Raw genomic sequence first — 13,486 nt, forward strand, 5'->3', positions numbered from 1 at the left:
ATTTTATTTCTTGTGGATAATAATCGATACATATTAGCGATCAAGCGAGAAAGACACGGGAGCTTTCCAAGCGACATATAAAGATATGGCAGAGGGACGATGCATAGCGCAAGAGGATACGAGTAACGACACACGAGGATGGGGGGAAGAAAGGAACAAGTACTAACACTGGGGCTCAGGGCATATATGCTAGCAGACAAGCACCTTGTTCGCTCGTGATACCAGAAACCGTGCCCCTGGAGACATTACGACACGCATACTTCCGACGGTCCGTTCTGGGAGCGCCAGCGGAACGCCTGGCTCGAGACTAGTATATGTATTGACTTCAATGAGAAATGAGTGAGGTATGTGCTTTGTGACGACTTCTGGGGATTAGGCTGTCCTTGTTTTTTGTTTTCATACTTCTTCTTTGGCGAGCTTGACGTTGCGCTTACTCTTGTCTTGGTAGTGGCATCCCTGCTGCGATCGTATGCCTCCTGCTGCTCTAATAGGTATCTGATACAGAGGTTTCCGGCGATGGAACCAGTGTTGTCTCATTGCACGCTGTTCCTCACCGCAGCAGTACCATCGGGGACCGTTCTTTTCAGTTTCCCTACCCGGAAAACACCCAAACTGCTAGTGTTCTCCCCGCCCTCCCGGAATTCCTCTGCTCAAGACTTTAGTAACAGCGGTATACCATACAGTGCATGACGAAATACGCATCTGGTACAATTGTCGGTCCTGTGATTGGAGCAGGCTATTCTCCTCACACTCCGAGTCTTTGGTATTTCTACGACGGCGAGCTGCCGCAAAACCGTCAGCACCTGTGTTTCACATGTCATGAGATCCACGGGTGAAAGGTATGACGGCGGCACATCCCGCAGATGAGCCAACGAAGATCGGGTGCGTCATTCTGACTCGAGCGCGTTTGTCCCATCACAACAACAAGCATGGCATAGAACGCGAGCAGCGCCAATCTGCATTCGCCGTATCGGACGCGTATGGGGGACCTTGTGAAGGGGCACATCACGATCCTTATAATCCGGATGGAGGAGCGTCATCCATATGAGTAAAACGCGGCTTGCTCACACAGCATCGAGCTGTACAACCACGTGCAAATGATGCGGGACATCCGAATGATCAAGTGGCAAAGCACCATAGTCCGTGGAGAAGCAACTGCGGCAAGTCAAAGGAGACGATCATCGATCCGTCGCTAACCCCAAGAACAATTCATCTTATCTGACGCTGTGCGTTAGCGCCGGGATCGTAAAGCCACTGTGGGGCGTTGACGACCTTAAGACTGGAGACCTCATCTTGAACGGCGAAGCGTAATGACGCGGGCAGAATCCAAACACCGAGCTGAATTGCAGCTTATAATTGAGTGGGGTCTATGATCCACCTCTGCCGAGGAGACGAACTGTGGCTCTCCTATAAATCCACACCAAGATTCCTTGATCAACACGTTGACGCTCTATATTATGAGTGCCCAAGATCACATTCACATTCCACTTGACACCGCGCAGATCGAAGTCTCCGAGTTTCCCTCGCCGAAGAGCAATTCAGTCCTTCTGATTAATCGCACAGGTGCTGATGTGAAGAAACCATCTTGCACAGTGTGCTGGCCCGAATCAGCTCGTAACAGCCAGCCGCATGGGCGCTGATGTGGAGAAACATGGAATCATCTTGCGCGGTGTGCACACATCACTGACGGGCGGGCATCAAGAATTATCACTCAAGGAGTATAAAACTAAACCCGATCTGCATCGTGGATATAAATTTGCGGAATTCCCCCCCATTTTCTGCACTACATCCCACATCGCTGTTGTAGGATGGTTGCCAAGATTTTTGCCTTCCTTTCAGTACTTGTAGTCTATGTAATGGCTGCACCATCCCACGTTGTAGGAGGTAAGTGTAGCGACTAGCGTTTAATTGAATCTATATTGATTAAATAATTTAGGAGAAACTTATGCCACTGTTGCAGCTTCGGAACCAGGCTTTTTTGAGCCTTCATACATTCTTGGCAAGAGACATGTATGATGTCATGGATCGCTGTAAGAATTTCAGCTAATTTAGCATCACCGCGCATTATCTGAGCTTATCTGCAGCACCTTCAGCCCATTGCTAAATCTTTTCTTAACTTGGCGCCATAGTTAGGCTGAAGGAGTTGTGGCGAAATCGCAATAGATAATAGGCTATTATACAAGAACCTCAAGAATTGTTCGTGAATCGTGAGATGTCTTAAACAACACCTTCAATCTATTTTATAAATGTCATTTGAATTGGGCGTACCTGGACTTTTGCGAAGTACATAGGCAGCTCTCTAATAGCTCAAATTGACGCGACACGGAATGTGCGATATGTATGCAGAGCTCCCTTTGCTCATTTGACCGGCGGAATCATTACATGACAGTCTTATAATTCTGCGGGTGGACTCTCAAACGATCATCATCTCATACTGTGCCACGCATGAGCTCCTCTGAACGTTGAGGTATTAAAGTTGAAAGCCCTTGCCTTTTGAAAAACTTGGTGAGCCGCTACATCCAAGGCATGCGGACAAGAGCATCTTGACATTACTGAATCTATCACGATATGTTGAAAGGCATTGATATAGTACTTGGAACTGTAATTGATGCACGAGTCGAAGAAAGACCACAGATAACGTTACGCTCGATATGGGAAAGAGCATCATATTTGATAGTCCACTTAGAATCACAATACTTTATCATGCTGGGCACGTTTCAGGGCAGGTGGCCGCGGTGGATGGGCGGTAAGGACTGCATCAGCGCATGTATCGGGCTGGTCCCTTCATTGGTTTCACCTGGATTACAATTCACCAAGCCTCGCATACACAGGGATCCGATGGGCCAGTGGGTACTGTTTTTGTGGTATACAAGGACTGTAAAGACGCAACTGCCGAATCCACCACTGCAAAAGAGTTGCTAACTACTCATTAGCACAAGTATTACTACACGCACTGATACACCTATCACCCGAAAATGAAAATTTAGAAGGGGACATGGGAAGCGCAAAGAAAAAGATAAAAGCGAGCACCAAGGTCAGCAACGTTCAATCGCTTTCCACATATTTTTATACAGAATAACATCCTATAACAGAACAGGCGATTACCAATGGAAATAATCTTGAACTCGTATTTCCTGATACTCACATATGCATACTCTCACACACGTTCTATCTCTTCGATGTCGTCTCCGCCTGGTAAGTCCGCATCAGCGAATGCTTGGAGTTGCCTGTCCACATCACGGCTGATATCGCGGGTTGTGTAGGTACGTGTTTTGAGACCTCGGAGATTCAGGACTAGGCGCTGACCAGCAACTGAAAGTAATGGGGTCGCGAATCTACAGGCAATAAATTTAATGAATGTAACAAGGGTTACATTCATGGTTGACGCACCCTTTACCAAGGAAATATTTTGGATTCTGTAAATTGCCTCGTCAGTCGTGAAGAGCAATAGTTCGATATGAATATGGAACACTGACGTCCCTGTATGCAGTCCTAAACACCATAAACATATGGAATGATTTAAGAGTTTGAGCGAGTCTCACCAGGAGGCGACGGTCAATGCATTACTGAACATACTAGCCTGCTTGCTGTCGGTCGTGTTAAACATTATGCAGTTTTTTTACACTCACAATGAAAAACAAGATTGCTACGTAATTGTGGTCAGTTGTAGACGAAGCCCTCCAGAAATCATGCTCACCGTCTCGGAAGAGCACATGTAGGAGCTCAGACGGGTACAGAGCCCGGAATTCTCTAGAGTATTTCCAGAGACTTCGCGTCGTCAAGATGAAGAGTACAGCATCGAGAATAAAGCTTGATGGTCTTTAGCAAGTGCAAGAGCAAGAGCACAGGACAAGACATTCTAACCTTCCGACATAAATCAACCACTAGCGTTGTAATAATATCAGCAATGAGCGTCCATCAATATACCCAGCATAATATAGCTGCCAACTAACCACATATTCTTTGAAGCGGCAAACTATTAATACGGTAGAGGAGCGAAATGACAATCACATACTTGGCATTTCCGCCACACAAACCTGAATCATGTCGAGGTGCAGATACGGAACTACGGGAGCGCAACCATTTAACAACAAAACATGAAAAATAGCGAGGCAACTTACTATGACTGATGTGTAAAGTATTTGCTGACCCAGCCAACAGCATAATGACGTATAACATGTAGCTCCAGATGAGGATCGTTGTAACGCGCTTGCGGGTTCCCCAGATGGCCCACGCTCGCACGAGCACAAGGACTAAGCAAAAACCCTTAATGCGTGCAACAGTTATTAACCAGATGTACGCACTGTGAATAGATTCTGTGGATATAAACATAAAGCAGGTGGTGAAAATAGCGAAGCGTTGGCAGAACTGACACATGCAAACAAGTCACTCGATGGATGTCTACCCGTGAAACTGTAACATACCAATTGAGAACCGTGTGCCAGGAGACCGGCCTCTTCCAGACGGATGGCAGTCTGCCCAATAAGGTTTCCATACCGGTTGAGAAGAAACAAGATTTTAACGACCGTCCAGGGGGCTTTCCAGATGTAGAAGAACTGCAACCAGGGGTAGGTTGTGAACGTTATGCATATCAGACGACAAACTCACTTCATATTTGAAAGTTAGAAGATAGTCGTAGACCAGCAAAGTGTGGCCAGCTGCAGAGAATGCCCTTGATGAAGTGAGAATATAAGGATATCATACGATATATAGACCTACGTCCGCACCCAAAGGCCTTCCATGAACTGGGTGGATGGAGACATGGGTGAATGCAATACAACAGTAAGACAGGTCTAACGACAACACACTAGTGCTGCCAATAAACCCAGTGCATAAATTTGAGAGCTGGCGTGCTTTTATAGGGAGCTGGCGTGCTCTTATAGGGAGCCAGACACACAAGCATTCTAGCTTCCAAACTTTCACTGGCATGAGCAGCAACAACGTAATATATATTCCGCGGTGGAACGATAGCAGAAGCTTGGTGAGAGCGGACAAGTCACGGTGCTCCACATTGTCGCCTGGAATGCACATATTAGCGAGAACAGATCCTGATACCACTGGCGGTCACCACAGTCGTTGCCAGGAATGCACAAATTGGTGAGGGTCGCCCTGAAGATGTTACGACAGGCTAGCCGTGCGAGGGAGCGTATATCACTAACATCAGCGCCCAAATTGAGGGGAGCGAACAGGAAGTGAGACATTTTTCCTACACTTGACCTGAGATGGTAGACGGTGTATGTCATGCCCGATACATCAGTACTCATGTGTCCACCCGTGAACGTTGATTTTGAATTAGAACAGCTAGGCGCCTGCATAATAAGCGTCCTACACCATCGACCAAGCGTGGAAAGCCGTGCAGAAAAGCAATCAATAATGATAACGATACAAGCGGCAAATTTGAGAAAAGCTCGTGATGAGCAGTACCGTAGAAAGAAATAGGTATCGACGAGGAGAGGCTCGTTAGCCGGTGAGTAAAAGCACATTCAAGCATTGAATGATCCTTCACGGTGGGTGAAAGGTGGCGCAGGGTAGTTGGACAGCGCGGAAGGGTAAAAGTGTGTACGTGACGGTTTCGAGGCAAAACCTGACAATCACATAAACACTGGCAGGCCAGCATGCACAGAGAAATATAAAAGAGCTGAAAGGCAACAATAAGGTAAGTGACAGATGTCGGGGTGAAGGTACAGTTCAAAGATTGTAGAAAGCAGGAACAGAATAAATAGAACTGGGTTGCGCTGGCGTTTAGATACCATCATAGGCGTCGCCTTCTTCATACATGGTGTATACGGTATCGGGCCGCTTGGCATTGGTGATGTCTCGCCCGCGGGACGCTGGGGCCGGCTCAGGTCCAGACGCCGTACTAGCAGCGGCAAATGGATCGACAATGTCAACGGGAGATAGTGCACGAGGCGCAGCATCGTGCGTAGGATAGGCTTCTTCCGCTGCGTCGTCGAAGGGGCTAGGCATAAGAGCATGATCCAATTGCTGGGGTGGAGCCGTAGTGGAATGTGGGTCACTGCCCAGCTGACGGGATATATCAGCATATTGGGCAGCCTGGAATGGGGTCACGCTGGAACGATCGAGATCAACATAGTGAGCCTGAGGATCGTTAGGGATGGGGTATCCTGCAGCGGTTGGTTGACGGGACAAGTATGTCGCGCTGGACGGTTGCCTAGTGAGATGACCATGGTCCGAGGCATGCCCCATTGGCACCTGGAGGTGTGGCTGCATCGGAGGAGAGCCAGCATGCATGTTTTCATCAGGCCCGTATGCAGCTTGTTGACCATAACCAGCGTAATAGTTTTGGTAGTTGCGTTGAGCGGTCAATGCGGGAGACGCATTGTGACGTTCGATCATGCTTGGCGGGCGGGGGTTGAAGGACGGTTCAGGATCGTCCACTAGGATAGCAGACTGACGTTTGAAGGCTGCAGCGCTCCATTCGTCTTCATCGGACTTGCGTTTGCGCCGCTAGAATTTAATTTGAGAAGACGAAACCCATCTGAAAAAATAAGACATACAATGCACCACATGACCAGGAAACCTAGGACAGCCAAACCAGCGAGACAGCCAACAATACCACCTACGACTGCAGCGGTGTTAACGGACCCTGAGGAGCCAGCAGTCGAAGAAGGAGTTGCGGATGTGCTGGTTCCAGTACCAAGGATGATATTAGTTTGTGACGTGGGCGTGGAGGTGGTGTGCAAAGTCACAACCGCTGTGGGGGTCTACCGGATCATCAATAATCTGTGTTTGTGGCAAGGTCAGACACTCACCGTGGTCAGTGCAGTTTGTGTGACTAGAGATGAGGATGTAGATGAGGTAGAAGTGCTGGAGGATGAGGTGCCTGTGCTGGAGGACGTGGACGATGAAGACGTGGTTGAAGAGGACGAAGTAGTAGGGACGACGGAAGCCGAGGATTGCTGGGTAGACGTAGCTGCAGGGGTGGTGGAGGCGGGGGTGGTGGTTGTCGCTGGAGCCGAAGTAGTGCTGGATGCTGAATATTCGTTAGCTGACTGACATTATCGCAAGTACTGTAAGTGAGCTCACTATCAGACTTCTGTGTGGCCGAGGCCTGTGCAGTAGTAGCAGTAGTCAAGATAGACTGTGAAAACAAAGATGGGGTGAATCGAGCAGCCATGCGCATGTGGTAGCGCCTTTCCAAGTCAACATGTGCAGCTGGCATGATTTTGCGTTTTATGTTGTAAAGAGCGAAAGTGTTAAAGAATGAAATGATCCCAAGGGACAAACGAAGGCAGACAGCAGTCGAAGACGTCGACGAGCGCTGTGGGGAATGGGAAATGAGAAGGAATGAAAACGTCGGTCACACACTGTAGTCACTGTGTCACGCTATGTCACACGCTGGGTCTATTGTCTGCAATTGGCGAGCTAGACAATGTACCATTGTTGTATCAACTGACCATACATACGAATCAACTGCAGCTGATAGCTATAGCAGCGTGCAGGCAGAACACTACCCGCTAAAAATTCTGGTTGGTCGAGCAGGGCTCAGCAGGCTCGACACTGAGTCTCCATCAGGGTCACAAGGTCTGTTGCCAAGCATTCAGTGTCACGTTGATGCGCGGCCTTTGCAGCGGCGGCCATCGTGTGTTCAACTGTACATCCTTGGTCCAAGCTCCAAAATATGTTGTAACGTCGTGCACTTTGCCTGCCTACGAGCGCCTTTCTTGATTATGAACGCCGGAAGCCCTGCTCAACTTGGCATATCTCGGTGGTAACGAGGTCAGGACACATGATGGTATTTCTGGAAGCTTCGCCCTTTCCTGGTGACCCTCAGGGCCACTGCCAGAATACCTAATAAGCAACACAAATTGGGTTTTGACGATCATTTTCGCCAGTCTCCCCGCTACCGCATGTTGATCGCATGCCAGACTGTCTTTCTCGGTTATTTCTCTGTTTTTATCTGCTTTGCACCGTGACTCTGGTAGTTTCTGCTCAACAGCAAGTCGTCCTTGGGAGTACAAATCCAGATATCGTATACCTTCCCGCATTATGCAATGTTTCAGACATGGGGTGCCTTAGTGCATGGTGAGTGTCTCATCCCTGCCACCAACTAGGTCTCAACAAAGTTAACTCTTATGCCAAGGCAAATATACATTGACTTTCCTAGCATTAACGGAACACCGGCAATTGCTACTGGTACAACGGGCCCAATACCACAAACTGGGAACACCGTACCCCAGCTGTTTTTGACCTTTAGAGGTGCGTCATATTTAATTCAATCATGCACCAGCGTGCTCATCATGAGCGCTGAGCAGCATCAGCGCTATATCTACTCACATCTCCCCTCTCTAACGCAACCGTCAATTTCTCCCTAACCGCTGATCCGAGCGGTGTTACCATTACAAAACAGGTCAATACTAACATCAGCAAGATCATTATCGCCGATAACCTGCCCGAGACCCAAACCACGACGTTAGGTGTCACATTCCTACAAGGGCCCTCTCTCACTCGCTTCGACGTCGAGTCAATCACACTCAACGTCACGAACAGCAGGTAAGCACTGTGTCGTCTCTTCAGAGTGCGCCGATTACCGCGATCCATTCATATGCGCAATAGTGCGACGTCCTCTTATCTCCCAACACTATCATTACCCACATCAAGTTTCCCTCCGAGTATTTCGCCCACCTCCACGAGTACAGTAAATTCGAATACCAACCAGCGAACAGTCACCATCGTTGGTGCGACCTTGGGCGGGGTGCTTGGTCCATTGGCCATATCGAGTGCAGGGATCTTTGTTTATCGGAGGTGGCGTCGGCGACGAATAAAGCGGTCGGAGGGAGATGCAGGGATATATGGGATGATGCAACAGACGGCAAAGACTCGTTGATGGTGATATACCCAAGATATACCCTATACTTATATTGAGACTTGGGATTTTGGTATAAATACTGGACACACCTTATTTAAACACTGTAATTTATTGCATAACAGATCTCTGCAGACTGTGAAAGCTCGAGCTGAAGTGACTTTCGAGAGTAAGTACTTGGTAAGTAGTCGGACACAGCCGTTGCCCGCTAAGCAGTACGGTGAGACAAGATCAGTGACATACATATCGATCCCAATCACAGACTATAACCACATTTCGTGCACCGTTCCAGAACCCGAATCAAATGGACTCAGAACCCCCGCTCGTAGTCGATAACGGCACGGGTGTAAGTCGATTAAGCTCTCCTTGACCCGCTCATCTCAATCCCACCCGCAGTTCGTCAAAGTAGGCTACGCTGGATCGAACTTCCCAGAGCATGGTGCGTCCGTTCCACCCAAAGTACATACTCCACGTCAACTAATTCCAACATCTAGTATTCCCCTCCGTCGTAGGTCGCCCCATCCTGCGCGCAGAGGAGCGCGTAGGCTCCGCAGTGATCAAAGACATCATGGTGGGCGACGAAGCTGCTGAGAACCGCAATTACCTCCAAGTCACGCAACCCATGGAACATGGTATAGTTCGCAATTGGGAAGATATGAAACACCTCTGGGATTACACTTTCGACGAGAAACTTAAGGTCGACCCGCGCGGACGCAAAGTGCTACTCACGGAGCCACCTATGAACCCTAAAGTCAACCGGCAGAGGATGGTGCAAGTGATGTTTGAGGAGTATGGCTTCCAGGGGGTGTATGTGGCGATTCAGGCTGTGTTGACGTTGTATGCGCAAGGTGAGATCTGTTCTGTTTTGTGTGATGGTTGGGAGTGCTGACTCTCGTTGGGTGGCCAGGCTTAACAACTGGTGTAGTCGTTGACTCGGGTGATGGAGTCACGCACATCGTACCTGTATACGACGGATTCGCTCTTCCTCATCTCACCCGACGCTTGGATATTGCAGGTCGAGATGTCACGCGGTACTTGATCAAACTACTGCTCATGCGTGGTTATGCATTTAACCGTACCGCTGATTTCGAGACCGTGCGTGAGATCAAAGAGAAACTTTGCTATGTGAGGTGAACTTCTCAATGGTTTGTATAACTTCACGCGATTGAAACATTGAACTACAGCTACGATCTTGACCTCGACCAGAAATTGTCGGAAGAGACGACAGTGCTTGTGGAGAATTACACGGTATTTCAATTGTGCTTTCTATCTTTGTATTGCTGAAGCTCATTTACCCCAGCTTCCTGATGGTCGAACGATTAAAGTGGGCTCAGAGCGTTTCGAAGCTCCAGAATGCATGTTCCAACCACATCTCGTTGACATCGATCAGCCTGGTGTAGCAGGTGAAACCATCCCATCTTCCACTCCACTCCACACCCATCTCACCTCATTCTCCAGAGATGCTCTTCGAAACCATCCAAAACGCAGCAGTTGATACCCGAACGGAACTTTACAAACACATCGTCCTCTCAGGAGGCTCGAGCATGTACCCAGGCCTCCCAAGCCGACTCGAGAAAGAAATGAAACAACTGTACCTCACGCGTGTGCTAAAAGGCGATCCTACGCGGTTGAACGTACGTCTTCCATCTTTGACGCTTCTTGTTTTCCCCTTTCCCAGTCACTCACTCACATCTCTCGCACCTCCCCCAGAAATTCAAAATCCGCATCGAAGACCCTCCTCGTCGAAAACACATGGTGTTCCTAGGTGGCGCTGTCCTCGCTGACATCATGAAGAACCGTGCAGAGTTCTGGATATCAAGAGAAGAGTGGTTTGAGCAGGGTATTCGGTCTTTGGATAAGTTAGGACGTGGAGAGAATTAACCAATGATATGATATGCTCATGACGGACTTGCGGCTACTAGTTTTATGATGGATCACAAAATGCACAGACCTGGGGCGATCATATACTGTAGTGATAAATGAAAAATAACTGCCCCATGGCTGAGCTGGTTACAGCGTCCGACTGTTAAGCGCAATCGGAAGGTCGTGAGTTCGATCCTCACTGGGGCAGAATTTTTGTCATCGTTTTGCTTGATACTCACTTTTTTTCGGCGCAGACAGACCGCAGCTCAATCATTATAATGACAACCTAGGAGAGGAGCGAATATTTGGCTTACAGCTACGATGTGGTGGTATGTCTACGTCAATCCAAACGCAAGGCGAGGATACCATACCAACCCCGCACAACTAGAATCGTGAACAGTTCTCTACGTTTCTATTCATAAGTACGGGTACACGTCTCAAGATCGTAATTAAATAGTCCGTCCTTTCCACAGGTATACTACAAGTTGTAGACAAACCATGCACTTTTATCGCCCAAACCCTTGGGTTCATCCTCTGGCATCGTAAACTGCCGCCTATCTGCCTTCAGGCGGTTCTGGTGCCAAAGGTACGCGAGGGTGGCGCTGGAGAGCACCACCATGCCCACCGACATGACGATGAAGGTGATCGTAGCTTTTGTGTAGTTGGGTGCAGGGGACAAGGAACCTAAGAGCCATGTAGCTAGGATACCGCCCAAGTTGGTCATAATGAACGCGATAGCGACAGAAGTTGCTCGTCTGATGTGTGGCGCACTGTTGTTCGCTACCCACGTGATGACCGGCGGAGCACCGCAGTAGGAGCCAGCGATGGTCAGGAAAAGAGATCCATAACGAACGTGGTTCGATTTGCTCGCTGGCATCATGTCATGAGATGATTTATCAAGACAGGCGCCGGGAACACGCACCATAGAACATAATGAATCCAACCAGGTTACACACCGAGAAGAAAATGAGCATGAAGCCACGGCATTTGTACCGGTCCGATATCACCGCAGTGATCATCGAGACTGGAAATACAACAGTTGGCATCTTGAACAAATACCAGTAGAAGAAGTTGACTCGCCTACAAACGCCACCGCAAAGGGCGGCGCACTCATCAGCTGCGCTTTATTACCGGTGTAACCAAGGCCGGCGACGATTGTGGGCTCAAAGCTAAACAGGCAACAAGCATCAGTATGAATAAACTTGGGAGTACCGCGGACCTACTAAGCAAGTCCATACAAGGTCGTACCTGAAACGAAATTCAGTCGAGTATACCTAACCCCAGCAACGCACACTTACCAATGAAAAACAGAACAGGCGCCAACAGCCAAACGTGAATTGACTGACAGCACCGAATCACCTCAGTCCAACTGAAGGCATCACTTTTATCATCACCAGCAACAGCACCATCCGCCTTCAATCTAGCCATCACATAATCACGCTCCTTCGCAGAGAGGAAGTGCGCGGCAGCCGGGGAGTTCGGGAGGACAAAAAAGGATATCAATCCAAACAAAAACGTAAAGATTCCCTCCTATTTGAATGGGTGAGCCGCATTGGCATCGTAACGAAGATGAGACGCCACTAACAATGATGAAAATCCAAGCCCATCCAGGTTTGCCACCTTTCCCATTGATATTCATGATAGCAGCTGCCAGCAGACCAGAAAAGGCGCCAGAGAGCGATGCGGATGCGAAGAATGTGGCAACCCTTGGATGAACAAAATCAGATATGTCCAGGAAAGCGAGGGAGCCACATAACGAACCTGATTTGCAGTCTCTCTCTGGGGTAGAAGAAGGACATATAAAGCACAAGACCAGGGAACAGACCACCTGATATGAGAATTGAGCATGTATGCACCTCGCAGCAAATGATCTACAAATGACATACCTTCCATGAGACCCAAAAAGAATCGACAAGCAAGCAGACCTGAGTAACTCGTCACGACGCCTGGAATAATTGATGAGTCGCCTTGCGGCACTTCAAAATACTACGGCAACCCGACCGACCTTGCATGGTTGCCACAAGGCCCCATATAGTGACCATGGTTGGCAGCATCCACCGCGGTCCCACATACTGTTTTGGTGTTACCGTAAGTCACCTGTAGAAACCAACCCAAAGGGCAATACTTGCCTTCAACAGCAAGTTCGAAGGGAACTCTGCTGCGATGTACGGCCTGGAAAATGTGCCATGTCAGAGGACATCAAGTCGCCAAGATTGTGTACTTACACGTATGTCATAGTCAGAGCAATAGTGTACTGAAAAAAAGAAAATATCAGCAACATGTACTACGTACGGAATGGTGTGATTCTACCTGGTAGTTGGAAATCTTGAGACTTGTCTGCATGCCAGCAACTCGCGCATTTGCGATGTTGCTCCGGTCCTGTTTGTAGATTCAGTTCGTATGCGTGATGTCATAACTTGATACCAGGCATCACTCACAAGGAAAGAGAGGAGATAGAAAATAGTGCAGACGGGCAGCACCCATCTGTCTAACTTCCTCCATACAACGCCTTCAAGGCGAATTTTGTCTTCGTCTGAGATCCCTTCGAAATGGTCGACCTCCTTCAAGGCTGATGGATCTGGCGAGGAGGAGCCGCGGCTGCCGTGCAGAGTCTCTTCCATCCTGTGGACGTCGTCAGAGGTGACCCGAATCGATAGCGTTTAAGAAGGATGCGATACGGTGAGTAAGAGAAGGAGTCGGATTTAGAATGAAGTACATACTTGTATAATAATAGGCAAAACGCATTGTCGCCGTCAAGCTATTCTTAAGGCAAACACCAGCTGTTACCTGTAAGAA

The 13,486-nt window shown here is 48.5% G+C and overlaps 7 protein-coding genes and 1 non-coding gene across 8 annotated transcripts; 4 read left to right on the forward strand and 4 right to left on the reverse strand.

Annotated features, from left to right (window-relative positions):
* The first annotated feature begins 337 nt into the window (after positions 1–337).
* On the forward strand, positions 338–1,332 carry DEU56DRAFT_790956 (uncharacterized protein). Its single transcript, XM_041352634.1, has 2 exons — positions 338–644; positions 701–1,332. The coding sequence occupies exons 1-2, from the start codon at positions 517–519 to the stop codon at positions 834–836; spliced, it is 264 nt and encodes an 87-aa protein (XP_041210668.1). The 5' UTR covers positions 338–516; the 3' UTR covers positions 837–1,332.
* Positions 1,333–2,890: 1,558 nt separating this feature from the next.
* On the reverse strand, positions 2,891–4,861 carry DEU56DRAFT_900131 (uncharacterized protein). Its single transcript, XM_041356504.1, has 15 exons — positions 4,720–4,861; positions 4,609–4,672; positions 4,425–4,556; positions 4,305–4,368; positions 4,122–4,253; positions 4,016–4,066; positions 3,954–3,961; positions 3,865–3,884; positions 3,698–3,810; positions 3,630–3,646; positions 3,543–3,580; positions 3,477–3,492; positions 3,391–3,416; positions 3,146–3,335; positions 2,891–3,083 (listed from the first exon to the last, which is right to left on the reverse strand). Exons 1-14 carry the CDS (start codon positions 4,761–4,763, stop codon positions 3,158–3,160), a joined length of 903 nt encoding a protein of 300 aa, XP_041210669.1. The 5' UTR covers positions 4,764–4,861; the 3' UTR covers positions 2,891–3,083; positions 3,146–3,157.
* A 4-nt stretch (positions 4,862–4,865) lies between these two features.
* On the reverse strand, positions 4,866–5,612 carry DEU56DRAFT_237238 (uncharacterized protein). The gene has a single exon (XM_041345231.1). The coding sequence runs from the start codon at positions 5,481–5,483 to the stop codon at positions 4,920–4,922; it is 564 nt and encodes a 187-aa protein (XP_041210670.1). The 5' UTR covers positions 5,484–5,612; the 3' UTR covers positions 4,866–4,919.
* Positions 5,613–5,742: 130 nt separating this feature from the next.
* Positions 5,743–7,144, reverse strand: DEU56DRAFT_754335 (uncharacterized protein; the record flags this gene model as incomplete). The annotated part of the gene is made up of 4 exons (XM_041349805.1): positions 5,743–6,468; positions 6,519–6,725; positions 6,774–6,994; positions 7,048–7,144. The coding sequence occupies 4 exons, from the start codon at positions 7,142–7,144 to the stop codon at positions 5,743–5,745; spliced, it is 1,251 nt and encodes a 416-aa protein (XP_041210671.1).
* Positions 7,145–7,882: 738 nt separating this feature from the next.
* Positions 7,883–8,848, forward strand: DEU56DRAFT_732819 (uncharacterized protein; the record flags this gene model as incomplete). The annotated part of the gene is made up of 4 exons (XM_041348296.1): positions 7,883–8,046; positions 8,105–8,220; positions 8,277–8,514; positions 8,578–8,848. 4 exons carry the CDS (start codon positions 7,883–7,885, stop codon positions 8,846–8,848), a joined length of 789 nt encoding a protein of 262 aa, XP_041210672.1.
* Positions 8,849–9,131: 283 nt separating this feature from the next.
* DEU56DRAFT_732821 (actin actin-like protein) lies at positions 9,132–10,708 on the forward strand (the record flags this gene model as incomplete). Its single annotated transcript, XM_041348297.1, has 8 exons — positions 9,132–9,173; positions 9,224–9,266; positions 9,322–9,675; positions 9,735–9,957; positions 10,012–10,075; positions 10,128–10,230; positions 10,286–10,461; positions 10,538–10,708. 8 exons carry the CDS (start codon positions 9,132–9,134, stop codon positions 10,706–10,708), a joined length of 1,176 nt encoding a protein of 391 aa, XP_041210673.1.
* Positions 10,709–10,818: 110 nt separating this feature from the next.
* On the forward strand, positions 10,819–10,898 carry DEU56DRAFT_t50. The gene has a single exon. It is a non-coding gene; the product is annotated as a tRNA-Asn (tRNA).
* A 270-nt stretch (positions 10,899–11,168) lies between these two features.
* Positions 11,169–13,311, reverse strand: DEU56DRAFT_732908 (major facilitator superfamily domain-containing protein; the record flags this gene model as incomplete). Its single annotated transcript, XM_041348304.1, has 13 exons — positions 11,169–11,560; positions 11,613–11,736; positions 11,784–11,859; positions 11,914–11,938; positions 11,989–12,220; positions 12,276–12,396; positions 12,452–12,518; positions 12,577–12,636; positions 12,696–12,762; positions 12,802–12,862; positions 12,916–12,944; positions 13,001–13,069; positions 13,129–13,311. The coding sequence occupies 13 exons, from the start codon at positions 13,309–13,311 to the stop codon at positions 11,169–11,171; spliced, it is 1,506 nt and encodes a 501-aa protein (XP_041210674.1).
* Between the last annotated feature and the right edge of the window lie 175 nt (positions 13,312–13,486).

Source organism: Suillus clintonianus (assembly GCF_016758775.1).
Source record: "Suillus clintonianus strain FC179 chromosome Unknown DEU56scaffold_20, whole genome shotgun sequence".
Classification (NCBI taxonomy): Eukaryota; Fungi; Basidiomycota; class Agaricomycetes; order Boletales; family Suillaceae; genus Suillus; species Suillus clintonianus.